This window comes from Melanostigma gelatinosum (genome assembly GCF_949748355.1).
Source record: "Melanostigma gelatinosum genome assembly, chromosome: 9".
Taxonomy (NCBI): Eukaryota; Metazoa; Chordata; class Actinopteri; order Perciformes; family Zoarcidae; genus Melanostigma; species Melanostigma gelatinosum.
In genome coordinates this window covers 935,001-950,000 of record NC_136642.1, presented here as the reverse complement: position 1 = coordinate 950,000, position 15,000 = coordinate 935,001, and the positions used below count along the sequence as shown (strand labels likewise).

General features: G+C 40.6%; 1 protein-coding gene across 1 annotated transcript in view; it reads right to left on the bottom strand.

Annotated features, from left to right (window-relative positions):
- Positions 1-9,542: 9,542 nt before the first annotated feature.
- The window catches only part of LOC306782630 (CD82 antigen), a gene marked incomplete at both ends in the record, with an annotated part of 10,910 nt that continues 5,452 nt past the window's right edge, over positions 9,543-15,000 (bottom strand). Inside the window, 4 exons of the mRNA XM_079276073.1 lie at positions 9,543-9,716; positions 9,840-9,965; positions 14,701-14,898; positions 14,995-15,000. The exon at positions 14,995-15,000 is cut by the window's right edge and continues 90 nt beyond it. Coding sequence (XP_079132199.1) covers positions 9,543-9,716; positions 9,840-9,965; positions 14,701-14,898; positions 14,995-15,000 — 504 coding nt within the window. The remainder of the gene's footprint in view (positions 9,717-9,839; positions 9,966-14,700; positions 14,899-14,994) is intronic.

Below are 15,000 nucleotides of genomic sequence, written 5' to 3'. Positions count from 1 at the left end.
TATATATTCACATCCTGCTCCTCTGGGTTCATCAGCAGGTAAACAGGACACGTGATGTAACACGTTCAAGTTCAACACACCTGTTTAAAGGTGTGTTGTATGAAGTATGAATATCAGCTGTCATTAGTCACCTCCGTCACCAGGAAATATACCGAGCCAGGAGCTACAGGTGAATCATGACCTGCGTCTGACAGGAGCAGGAAGTGGGGGTGGTGGTGGTGGTGGTGGTGGTGGTGGTGGTGGTGGTGGGGGTGGTGGGGTTATACTTCGACACATGAGTCATGGCCTGAACTTCATTCATCCAGAGGGGAAAATACAGTTACTGTTAACTCACTGACACGTGGACGAGATCGTTATCACATTCACTGTTCAACCCTCTACTTGGAGACGACATGGCTGATAGCTAGCTAGTATTGTTGTTAAACATACTATACAGTTGTATACACTGTTTGTCACACATGATATGTCTCATTATGTCATGATATGTCTCATTATGTTTATATGTCTCATTATGTTCATGATATGTCTCATTATGTTCATGATATGTCTCATTATGTCATGATATGTCTCATTATGTTTATATGTCTCATTATGTTCATGATATGTCTCATTATGTTCATGATATGTCTCATTATGTTCATGATATGTCTCATTATGTCATGATATGTCTCATTATGTTTATATGTCTCATTATGTTCATGATATGTCTCATTATGTCATGATATGTCTCATTATGTCATGATATGTCTCATTATGTCATGATATGTCTCATTATGTTTATATGTCTCATTATGTTAATATGTCTCATTATGTCATGATATGTCTCATTATGTTCATATGTCTCATTATGTTTATATGTCTCATTATGTTAATATGTCTCATTATGTTTATATGTCTCATTATGTCATGATATGTCTCATTATGTTCATATGTCTCATTATGTTTATATGTCTCATTATGTTAATATGTCTCATTATGTTTATATGTCTCATTATTTCATGATATGTCTCATTATGTTCATGATATGTCTCATTATGTTTATATGTCTCATTATGTTCATGATATGTCTCATTATGTCATGATATGTCTCATTATGTTTATATGTCTCATTATGTTCATGATATGTCTCATTATGTTCATGATATGTCTCATTATGTCATGATATGTCTCATTATGTTTATATGTCTCATTATGTTCATGATATGTCTCATTATGTCATGATATGTCTCATTATGTTTATATGTCTCATTATGTCATGATATGTCTCATTATGTTTATATGTCTCATTATGTTAATATGTCTCATTATGTTTATATGTCTCATTATGTTCATATGTCTCATTATGTTCATGATATGTCTCATTATGTTCATATGTCTCATTATGTCATGATATGTCTCATTATGTTTATATGTCTCATTATGTCATGATATGTCTCATTATGTTCATGATATGTCTCATTATGTTTATATGTCTCATTATGTTCATGATATGTCTCATTATGTTTATATGTCTCATTATGTTAATATGTCTCATTATGTTTATATGTCTCATTATGTTAATATGTCTCATTATGTTTATATGTCTCATTATGTCATGATATGTCTCATTATGTTTATATGTCTCATTATGTTAATATGTCTCATTATGTTTATATGTCTCATTATGTTCATATGTCTCATTATGTCATGATATGTCTCATTATGTTTATATGTCTCATTATGTCATGATATGTCTCATTATGTTCATGATATGTCTCATTATGTTTATATGTCTCATTATGTTAATATGTCTCATTATGTTTATATGTCTCATTATGTTCATATCCAATGTTCCCTCTAAGCTGCGCGCTTGAGCAATCGCGCACTGCTCGCACATTCTCAGCGCACAAGAAAATCTATGCAGCGCATAAAATAAAATTCAACATAAACGTATTAATTAATATCTAATATTAGTCCTAATCGTATCTAATCAATTAAACCAATAATAATAATAATAATAATAATAATAATTTAGTTTTCTGTACTATTTTGCAACGTAACTCAGTGAGTGACAGGTGTCCAGCCAATGATACGATTCGGTTCACTTACGCTACGCAGCCAATCATAGCATTGACACTATTGCCCTGCCCATTCGCGCCGTGCAGGTTAGCTAGCTAACAACAGTGCGGCGGAGTTACGAGACGCAAATGCCCCTTATCCCCCCTTATCATGGCGAAACGAACGGGCAGCGACATAAAGTCAAAGCAAGAAGCAGACGAAGCCATCAACCTGGACAAAGTGTACAACCATTGGAGAAGTGAGAAGGACAGACGTGAAAAATAAGGTAAAATTTAAGTCAGATTTGTGCATATTCTCGTGACATTTATTAAGATTTTTTACTTATGGATATTAATCATTAAATTATGTTACTACTAGATAATTTATGGGTAGTAGAAATGATAATAAAAAACTGAGTAATTACATATTTTACAGACAGAGTTACAGGAATTTACACTGTATCACAAGCTACAGCACACGTCATTGTGCAAAATGTGAATGTTTTAATGTGAACAAAATGTTATGTCTGAAAGGTGTATATGTATCAGTTCTTCCAGAACAGGACCCTCACACAGGCCACAACAGGACCTCACACAGGCCAAAGCAAGACTCTTCCCATGGCCAAAGCAAGACTCTCACATAAAACATACTACACCTCTCATGAACAACAAGATTTTTGTCTTTTTCCTTTAAAGTTTGTCAAATCACTTATATTAAAAGTAAACTAGTGAAAATTGCTGCTGTAATTTGATTCTTTTAATAAGCCATGTAACTTGCTATGATCCAAGGTTTTGAACAGGTGTGATACTGGTGTGTGGCCACAGCGTGCACATCTGATGTTGCTCACAGTGGTCCTCAGTGTGCTCAGGGAGCTTGTGTGTATGCCCAGACACATGAAAAATTAGAGGGAACATTGTTCATATGTCTCATTATGTCATGATATGTCTCATTATGTTTATATGTCTCATTATGTTAATATGTCTCATTATGTTTATATGTCTCATTATGTTCATATGTCTCATTATGTTCATGATATGTCTCATTATGTTCATATGTCTCATTATGTCATGATATGTCTCATTATGTTTATATGTCTCATTATGTTTATATGTCTCATTATGTTCATGATATGTCTCATTATGTTTATGTGTCTCATTATGTTAATATGTCTCATTATGTTCATGATATGTCTCATGTTCATGATATGTCTCATTATGTTCATGATATGTCTCATTATGTTCATGATATGTCTCATTATGTTCATATGTCTCATTATGTTTATATGTCTCATTATGTTCATATGTCTCATTATGTTCATGATATGTCTCATTATGTTCATATGTCTCATTATGTTCATGATATGTCTCATTATGTTCATATGTCTCATTATGTTCATGATATGTCTCATTATGTCATGGTATGTCTCATTATGTTCATATGTCTCATTATGTTCATGTGTCTCATTATGTCATGATATGTCTCATTATGTTCATATGTCTCATTATGTTCATGTGTCTCATTATGTCATGATATGTCTCATTATGTTTATATGTCTCATTATGTCATGATATGTCTCATTATGTTTATATGTCTCATTATGTCATATGTCTCATTATGTTCATGATATGTCTCATTATGTTCATATGTCTCATTATGTCATGATATGTCTCATTATGTTCATATGTCTCATTATGTTCATGATATGTCTCATTATGTTCATATGTCTCATTATGTCATGATATGTCTCATTATGTTTATATGTCTAATTATGTCATATGTCTCATTATGTCATGATATGTCTCATTATGTTCATATGTCTCATTATGTTGGAGACGACTCATTATGTTCATATGTCTCATTATGTTCATATGTCTCATTATGTTCATATGTCTCATTATGTCATGATATGTCTCATTATGGTCATATGTCTCATTATGTTCATATGTCTCATTATGTCATGATATGTCTCATTATGTTCATATGTCTCATTATGTTCATATGTCTCATTATGTCATGATATGTCTCATTATGTTTATATGTCTCATTATGTCATATGTCTCATTATGTTCATGATATGTCTCATTATGTTTATATGTCTCATTATGTTCATATGTCTCATTATGTTCATGATATGTCTCATTATGTTTATATGTCTCATTATGTTCATATGTCTCATTATGTTCATGATATGTCTCATTATGTTTATATGTCTCATTATGTTTATATGTCTCATTATGTTCATATGTCTCATTATGTTCATATGACAGCGGGAAGTGTTTTAATAAGATCAAGCCAACATCAACCAGTTCAGGATATCGACTTCCATGTTCACAGATCACTCCTATCGTCAAAATGCCTCTTAGGTCTCTTAGTTAGGGAATGTTCTCATGTCGATGTTCTCATGTCGATGTTCTCATGTCGATGTTCTCATGTCGATGTTCTCATGTCGATGTTCTCATGTCGATGTTCTCATGTCGATGTTCTCATGTCGATGTTCTCATGTCGATGTTCTCATGTCGATGTTCTCATGTCGATGTTCTCATGTCGATGTTCTCATGTCGATGTTCTCATGTCGATGTTCTCATGTCGATGTTCTGGTCACGTCAACCTTTTGCCAGTTTGGTAGGAACAGGAGAGATTTATTACAGTTTGTCTGGCGCCCTGATCACCCTTGGATGGGTTCGGATGTCCTCGTCTGCGATAGAAGTCATATCTAACAGAACATGATAAATTGCCACAACACATGTAAATGATGATGAAATGTTTTCTATGTCAAATATAAACCAGAACAATAAGTCAGAAGCTTCAGAAGAATATTCAGTAAATGTAACCGACAGACACGAGTCTCACTGAGGTGATGAAAGCTGCATAACTGTTCAAACACAAACCTGTGTGTGTGTGTGTGTGTGTGTGTGTGTGTGTGTGTGTGTGTGTGTGTGTGTGTGTGTGTGTGTGTGTGTGTGTGTGTTGTGCAACCTCAACAGCATTCCTTGCCTGATGAAACGTGCCCTGCAGCAACAGGAGCATGCAGAACTTAAAGGGTTAATTGTTTGAAGGTTTGGATCTCTGACTGGAAGCCTGACCCGGTTTCTTTAGACCTCATTAGACCCTGAGTCAGCGTTAAAGAGAAATCTGATGAATGACGACGATGATGATGACGATGACAAAACAAACAGAAACTAAAGAAACAAATTAATTCATAAAGTTTGTGAACAAAGAAGAATATTTTGTGAAAAACAGTTTTTATCTCTTTGTTGCAGAAAGATAAAACAGGAAGTATTGACTCATAATTAAACAAATAAAACATTCTTCTCTCAATATGATGAAACATTATGGCAATGTCATAATAATAATAATGATGATGATGATAATAATAATAATAATGATAATGGTAATAATAATAATAGTAATAATCACAATAATAATAATGACAATAATAATAATACTAATAATACTAATAATAATGATAATAATAATAATAATGACACTAATACTACTAATAATAATAATGACAATAATAATAATAATAATAATAATGATAATAATAATAATGATAATGATAATGATAATGATACTAATAATAATAATAATAATAATAATAATAGTAATAATAATAATGATAATAATAATAATAATAATAGAAATAATAATAATAATAGTAATAACAATGATAATAATAATGATAATTATGGCGATAATTCCTGCAGCATATCAACTATAGAAACACATTTATTATTGTTTATAGTTTCTATCTGAAACCATAAACATGAAACTTGTCCTGTAAATTTAAAGTCTGCTGATTTTTCACTTTTTTGTTTCCATAGTTTTGATATCACGTCCTGGACGTGTTGTCGGCTTCAAGATTCCTAAATAAGATATTCAGTAATGTAGACGCTGCATAAAAGACTCAATGATGAAGATGATGACACATGGACACTCCTTCACACTGACTCAGCTCCCTGAGAAATCTGATAATTCTGAAAACTCCAGAATCCAGAATCACTGAACGGTTCAGAGAAGACGTGTTTCCTCACAACTCTGCTTCAGCCCATAAATACAGAGTCTGGAGCAGGAAGGCTGCACTCCAGACCTCCAGACCCCCAGACCTCTGAGGGACCACAGTCCAGACCTCCAGACCTCCAGACCTCTGAGGGACCACAGTCCAGACCTCCAGACCTCCAGACCTCTGAGGGACCACAGTCCAGACCTCCAGACATCCAGACCTCTGAGGGACCACAGTCCAGACCTCCAGACCTCCAGACCTCTGAGGGACCACAGTCCAGACCTCCAGACCTCCAGACCTCTGAGGGACCACAGTCCAGACCTCCAGACATCCAGACCTCTGAGGGACCACAGTCCAGACCTCCAGACCTCCAGACCTCTGAGGGACCACAGTCCAGACCTCCAGACCTCCAGACATCCAGACCTCTGAGGGACCACAGTCCAGACCTCCAGACCTCCAGACCTCTGAGGGACCACAGTCCAGACCTCCAGACCTCCAGACCTCTGAGGGACCACAGTCCAGACCTCCAGACCTCCAGACCTCTGAGGGACCACAGTCCAGACCTCCAGACCTCTGAGGGACCACAGTCCAGACCTCCAGACCTCTGAGGGACCACAGTCCAGACCTCCAGGCCTCCAGACCTCTGAGGGACCACAGTCCAGACCTCCAGCAGGATCACAGTCCATACACCAGACCTCCAGAGGGACCAAAATACAGATTTCCAACTGGACCAAAATCTAGACACCAGACCCCCAGCAGGACCAGAGTCCAGTTGATCAGACCAGCTGCTTCAGCCCTCCAATCAGAGAGCACCAGTGAGTTTGTACCTCCCTCTTCTTGGGCTGCAGGATGTTTGACAGATGTTTTCAGACTGATTCGAATGTTTTCAGACTTTATTTGAATCCTTCTGTCAACTAAAGACATTCTTTACTTTGTTCCTGTCGTCTTCAGACCTTTATTTGTGAATTCAAGAGTAAAGTAATAACATTAGTGATGAAAAACATCCTCAAACGGTTCGTCTGTTCTTTAAGACAAAACCCTCTCCTCTTCCTGCTGCAGTGCATTGTGGGTACCTGGTCTTTCTGGGTCTGGTGATGTGGGCGGAGCTTGCAGCAGGTATGCCGGTGCTGATGACCCGCACAGTGCAGAGCATCATCGGGAGCCTGCACGAGGCGCTGCAGGAGGCCAACAGAGTCGTCACTGAGCAGGTGAGACGCCTTCACGCCGGACTCCGGACGGGTCGGAGGGTCGGGCCGATGTTGGAGCTCTAACGGATCTGGTTTGTGTCTTTGTTTGCGGTGCAGAGCAAGCTGGACCTCTGGGTCCTCGGGGATCTCAAGGCTCATCTGCAGCCATGCAATGCGACCGCCGGCCCCCTGGAGCAGGTACTCCCTCATTCTGCACCTTCAGCGTGTTGTCCTGCAGCTTCCAGGCAACAGACCGTGAGACGCATTCATTCATTCATTCATTCATCATCGCCAGCTCTTCTGCTGAAAGAATCGTTTTAAAGCGGCGATAGAAAGTTATTCTGCTCTGAAGCACGTTCTGATCCTCCAGCTGACGACCAGCAGCTCTCAGTCGTCGACCTTTACAGTCATTGAATCCGTTTCTTTGAAAGGCAGAACTAGACTTGGATTTAATACTAAAATGATGTTTTTCCAAATAAAGACATGAAGTTGTAACTTCGTGGAGAATGTAACGTTCTCTCTCAGCTGCGTCTTCTTCAGAAAGACAATCAATAATAAACACAAACGACATCAAGCAAACAACTGAAGTAAGAATGGTTGTTGTGAAACTTGCATTTCCTTGTTACAGAAGATAAACTCAAGCGCTGCTCTGCTTTAACATCCTGCTGTGCTTTGGTGGTCCAGGTGGCCCTCCAGCTGACTTACTATGAGGACTGTGCGGCCGCTAACGTGTGGTGTAACGTCGTCAACCTGAACAACGACCTGCTGCAACACCTGGTGAGTCTCTGCGCTCTGATTGGTCACCTGGACGTCACAGGTCACGATTGATTGGTTGATTTTTTTGTGAACATTTTCTGAAATGTGTTTCCAGAACGGGTCGTCCCGGGAAGCTCGACAGTGTCCCAGCTCCTCCTCCTCCTCCTCCTCCTCCTCCTCCTCCTCCTCTTCCTCCTCCTCCTCCTCTCCAACAGACTTGAACCAGATCCGTGCGTCCCTCCAGTGCGTCCTCTGCTGGAGCCAGCAGGTGGCAGCGCTGCGCCGATAACGCAGCAGACCTCGACCTCAAATCGATCTTTTCTAAAATACGTCAATAGTTCTAAAATGCTTTAATATTTATTTTATGTATAACTAACGGATTTCTTTTATTTTTAATCCAGTGAAACTTTTCAGACATTATTCTTTTTTAATTTATTATCACTTCAGTTTAAATTTATCATAACAATAATATTGATAATAACAACTGTTTTTAAACGTGTGTATATTTAATATTTTTGAATAAACTTTTAGAAACAGAAGTCTCTTTGAAGCCAGTGTGTTTATTTTATTTTATATTTTTTACCTGATTTATTTCCTCATGAGATGAAAGTTAACAAACAATCAAACAGCTTCAACAACGAAACTAAAATATTTCTGATGAATGAAGCAGAGTAATATTCCTCTGATGTCATGTTGCGATGGACCATCTTACATCCTTGATCTTTCTGTTTATTTCATATTTCAGCCCTCTTTGTCAACGTCGGTTTTGTTTTTACTGAACCTTACTAACGTCACAACGCTGTGAATTGTGGGTAATTCCCTCACGCAAATTCTGCAGAAAGTAAACTTTAAAACTTTACTACAAAGAGATTTTAAACTGTCAGACATGGATTCAAACCTTTAAAGGACAAAAACATGGATGAAGTACAGATTCATAAATTAATGAATACGGAAAAAATTTAATAATTGTATTACTAATTTGTGTATATTTACATATGTATGTGTATTAATCACTGTTATATTTATTGATCTCTTGATTTTTCTATCTATTTATACATTTAAATAAATAAATGTATTTACGTATATGTATAAATATATGTGTAGATAAATACAGGAACTGGTGCAGAAATACATCAACAAAAGAATAAATGCTGAAATAAATAATTAAAGACATGAAAGAATAAATAAACAGAACAGTTGGTAATTAAATCACTTAAAGAGGAACTACAGTCCAGAGTTTTGGATGAAGTGCTTTTAAACTGTAATTCATAGCACTAATGCTAATCTTTAGCGCTAATGCTAATTGCAAGCATGCTGGCTGTCGTCATGGTTATGGTGAGATGAGTGCTGTGAAGGATCTGTATTGACGTCGTCATGGTGACGTCTCTCGTTGGTTTTTGGACGTTTTGAAGCCTCGAGTTCTTTGTTTTGTCCGTCGCCATCTTGTTGTTTTATCAACCAGTGAACAGGAAGTGACCATATCTGGACTGTGGAGGAGTGACGTAGAGACGCCGTACACGTCAATCAGCGTGTAGCCCCGCCCTAAAGCATCCCCTGCTTTATGGATAAGCCAGGTGGGCGGGGTCTACGTAACCATCGTCGGGATCCACGTAGGCGTAGTTCTGCTCTCCGTGGTCCAGGTCGCCTTCAGGGTCGCTCAGACGGTCGGTCGTCTTGATGGCTCTCCGGCCGAGCGCTCGGTGCAAAGACACGGTGAAGACGAGCTGGACCACCTGCAGACGGAGGAAGGTCTTATTAGCATTAATACATTACAATAATTGTCCATATCCCTCTTGATATTATTTATTATATAAAATATTCAGTTTGACAGAACAGGAAGAGGTCTACTTCCAGACAGGTTCAGGTTCTGGTTCTGGTTCAGGTTCTGGTTTTATTACCTGGATCAACATGAGAGCGACGTCCATGCCGACGACTGTCAGAATGTTGTCCTGCAGCCAATCAGTGACCTTCTGTTTGCAGCCCTGCAACATGAAAACACGATAAAGTAAGATAACGAAGATAATAAGTAATAACAAGTAAAACATAATCGAATATATACAATGTAAAAAACATACTATAACATCAACATACAAATATATCAACGGAACAAATTTAACAATTTATCACAACAAAAGTTACAGGTATTTAAAATAAAATTATTATTATTATTACCATTGTGATTTTCATTATTGTTGGAATGCTGTTAAGCATTCCAACTATTGTTATCCTGTTTCTTTATTTAACTTCTATTTCTTCCGTCGCACTGCTTCTCCTCCTTCATTTTTAAGCTACAGAAACCGTTCAACTATTAAAATGTTCATCTCTTTCACCAGAGGTGTGCTATGACTTTTCATATTTCTAACCTTTAAACTTTTTGAATTATTAAGCTTTTATTTTCAATGGGATCTCTATGGAGAATATTTTCAAATGGCTTCAGGCACACAGGTGTTTGCGATTGAGCCAATTAGTGATGTTGATAAACACACAGACTCACAGACACACTCGCACATACACTCCCTCTCTCCCTCTCTCTCTCTCTCTCTCTCTCTCTCTCTCTCGCTCTCTCTCTGTGTCTCTCATACAGTCATTCAGGTCTTAGGGATCTTTAGAGGTCTTTCCCCCCTCCTCTACCCCCCCCCACACACACACACACACACACGCCATTTTAAAATAAAAGCCCCACAGAATGAATCCTAACTGAAATGCTTGTGATGAGCCTGTCATTTAATAACCTCTGTTTATGTGTGTCAAACATGATGATTATGTCTCCTCTTCTAATTCCTAATACTTTGACTACAACTTCTACGACTACTACTACTACAAATATCACTACTGCTACAGCTAGTACTTATTCAACCAACCATCCAACCAACCAACCAATCAATCAAGCAATCAATCAATCATCCAACCAACCAACCAATCAATCAATCAATCAAGTAACCAATCAATCAACCATCTAACCAACCAACCAACCAACCAATCAATCAATCAACCATCCAACCAACCAACCAATCAATCAATCAAGTAACCAATCAATCAACCATCCACCCAACCAAGCAACCAACCAACCAACCAATCAATCAATCAATCAACCATCCAACCAACCAACAAACCAACCAACCAAGCAACCAACCAACTATCCAACCAACCAATCAATCAATTAATCAATCACCCATCCAACCAACCAATCAATCAATCAAGTAACCACTCAATCAACCACCCAACCAAGCAACCAACCAACCAACCAATCAATCAATCAATCAATCAACCATCCAACCAACAAACCAACCAACCAACCAAGCAACCAACCAACTATCCAACCAACCAATCAATCAATTAATCAATCACCCATCCAACCAACCAATCAATCAATCAAGTAACCACTCAATCAACCATCCAACCAACCAACCAACCAACCAAGCAACCAACCAACCAATCAACCATCCAACCACCCAATCAACCAATAAATCAATCAATCAACCATCCAACCAACCAACCAATCAATCAAGCAAGCAAGCAACCAATCAATCAATCAACCATCCAACCAACCAACCAACCAAGCAACCACCCAATCAATCAATCAATCAATCAACCAACCATCCAACCGACCGACCAACCAACCAATCAATCAACCATCCAACCAACCAACCAATCAATCAATCAAGCAAGCAACCAATCAACCAATCAACCATCCAACCAACCAAGCAACCAACCAATCAATCAATCAATCATCAAAAAGAGCATTTGTGCTGCCCTACCTGGGTTTTCAAACTTAGTGGACGCTTGTCGGGGTTCTCTGCCTTTTATTTTGTCACGTTTTCTCCTGTTTTGACTAGTTAGGGAGTTCAGTATTGTGTTTTGTTTGGTCGTAGTTCAGCTGATCTCTTCTTTTCCAGCTAGCATGGGGGTTTTGATTATTCTGTTGGCCTTAGAGACCCTGATTTAGTTGTTTGTTTCTGTTCATCCATAATGTTAATAAATGTGTCTAATTGCCACTGCCTTATCCTCTTGGTTTTTGGTAAACGTTTGCCAAGGTTTTCTATCACCTTTGATGTTACTTCCTGTGTAACCCTAGGCACACTATATAGGCCGTAACAAGCTCTTATATTTTTCAGTTTCTATATTTTCAGAATCAATCTTGAATCAGCTACTTGATTGGTTCTTAGCAGTCACCACGTGTCCTTCCCTGATTGGTCACATGTCTATCACGTGACCCTGTCCCGGACGCTCACAAACAACTAGCAGGTTAATTCAACATGGACGACTGATGACAGGTGCTGCTGAGCGTGTTGTCTTTACTAGCAGCTGTTCTGTTAAAGACTGCGTTGTTATGGAGGCAGCAGCTGTTAGTGGAGCGACCAGCGACCAGCGGCCAGCGGCGTTATCAGCCCTACGGAGGACGTCTGAAGTCACAGTCAGCGGCTTTAGGAAGGACGGGCACAAAGCGGAGGACTTTCCTTTTCTTAGTAATGCTTATTTTGTTCTGCACATCCATTGTGAAGTCCACAGATCATCTATAAAGGAACAAACATTAAATGCTCTCCAGTAGGACAGACTTCAGCCACCAGCAGAGCTACGAGTGACAACAGACGACTCGGAGGAAACGAGGGAGACGTGTGTTGACCAGATCCATGGATCATAATCTAGTCAACTTAATGTGTTGATTCTAAAGTGGATTTGATGTGAGTGAGATAGAGACCCACAGCGCTGTCACTAGTAACTAACTACTGTTACGTCTGAAAAATAAAACTTAACACTAAATGTGTCTGTTTGAGTTCACAGAGGAAGATTTTAGAGAAGATCTTAAGTATGAAACACAACCTTTCATTATTAAATGAAACTACTTTATTGCTATCTAACTAAGCAATCAATCTACTTCCTGTTTACACCGACACCCACCCGCATGCCCAGTGTACGTGAAGAGTCACGTGATGTTTGTTTCCAGGCGTGTTCGTCTGGACGGGGATCATTTCTACAGCGATGCTGAAACGCTGTGTGGACGGAGAACGTTTTATTTACTGGTGTGGCTGCAGCCTCAGAGCGGACTCCCTTTGGACTTCGTTGGGGGTTCTGTAGTGTGGCGTGGATGTAGCTTCAGAGCGGACTCCCTTTGGACTTCGTTGGGGGTTCTGTAGTGTGGCGTGGATGTAGCTTCAGAGCGGACTCCCTTTGGACTTCGTTGGGGGTTCTGTAGTGTGGTGTGGCTGCAGCCTCAGAGCGGACTCCCTTTGGACTTCGTTGGGGGTTCTGTAGTGTGGTGTGGCTGCAGCCTCAGAGCGGACTCCCTTTGGACTTCGTTGGGGGTTCTGTAGTGTGCCGTGGATGTAGCTTCAGAGCGGACTCCCTTTGGACTTCGTTGGGGGTTCTGTAGTGTGGTGTGGCTGCAGCCTCAGAGCGGACTCCCTTTGGACTTCGTTGGGGGTTCTGTAGTGTGCCGTGGATGTAGCTTCAGAGCGGACTCCCTTTGGACTTCGTTGGGGGTTCTGTAGTGTGGTGTGGCTGCAGCCTCAGAGCGGACTCCCTTTGGACTTCGTTGGGGGTTCTGTAGTGTGGTGTGGCTGCAGCCTCAGAGCGGACTCCCTTTGGACTTCGTTGGGGGTTCTGTAGTGTGGCGTGGATGTAGCTTCAGAGCGGACTCCCTTTGGACTTCGTTGGGGGTTCTGTAGTGTGGTGTGGCTGCAGCCTCAGAGCGGACTCCCTTTGGACTTCGTTGGGGGTTCTGTAGTGTGCCGTGGATGTAGCTTCAGAGCGGACTCCCTTTGGACTTCGTTGGGGGTTCTGTAGTGTGGTGTGGCTGCAGCCTCAGAGCGGACTCCCTTTGGACTTCGTTGGGGGTTCTGTAGTGTGGTGTGGCTGCAGCCTCAGAGCGGACTCCCTTTGGACTTCGTTGGGGGTTCTGTAGTGTGGCGTGGATGTAGCTTCAGAGCGGACTCCCTTTGGACTTCGTTGGGGGTTCTGTAGTGTGCCGTGAAAGTGGTTGGAGCAGTTGTCTCGGGGGCACGTCCGAGGCTGCAGGTGGGTCACCAGTTCATGGTGTCTTTACCGGGTTTAAGTGCATAACTACCCACCACAAGTAGCACCTGAAGACTAGGGGGAGCTTAGCGAGCCTCTGGTTCTGCAGTTAGAGGGACGGAGCTGCGGTGCTGTTCGTGTAACCTTGATCACTTCTTGGGTTTGTGTATTCGGGCAGTTAAGAGGTAATCATCTGGTTCAGTGCGGCTACTGTTGAGGACTCTTTGAGAGCTCCGTCGGAGGAGTTCTTGGAGCCGTGTTCGTGAGAGCAGTTAGTGAAAACAGCTGACCGTTTTAAGATGGATGTCGGAGATGAGGTGTTGAAGGAGAACATGAAGAACATCTGGTTGAAGTGGGTGTTCTCCAGTCTGAACTGCAGACTGTTGATTGCGCCTCAGACACGTTTGGTGCGTCTGCTTTAGTGGAGCTGGTGGGGGTAATCTGAGATTGGTAAACTGACTGGGACGGGGGACGGGGGGTCCTGAATTTGTGAGTACGGTATCAAGCTTTAGCCTCCAAGTATTGCACAGTAAAAAGTACAGACTTTGTAGTTTGCCAATATTGGCGTTTCCCGTTTTGTGTTGGGCTTCCTTATGGAACCCTGTTTTTATGGTGGGGGGGTGACGTTTGTGTGAAAATAAAACAGCTTTTCTTAGCAGCCAGCTTGTTTCTGTCGGTCTCTGAGCCGGCTGTGACGGTGTGTACCTGGTCATGTGACCCGTTGCCCCTCCCGTACATCGGCGCGGTGAAGTCTGGCAGCTCGGAGCACCAGGACGAGTGGACGGCGGGACGACGGGACCTGAAACAGGAACAAGGAAGTACGTCCGGATTGGTCAGGTTCAGACTCTGGATGTAGGAGTTCTTAAGCCAATCAGAAGGACCCGTCCTGCCACAGCAGCTCTCCTGTGGACGGTAGATTGTGTCATTACGTTTGTGAGTCTGTTAGTGTGGGACAAAAGCAGAACCCTGTGTGGACAGACGAACGGACGGATCACACACGTAGCT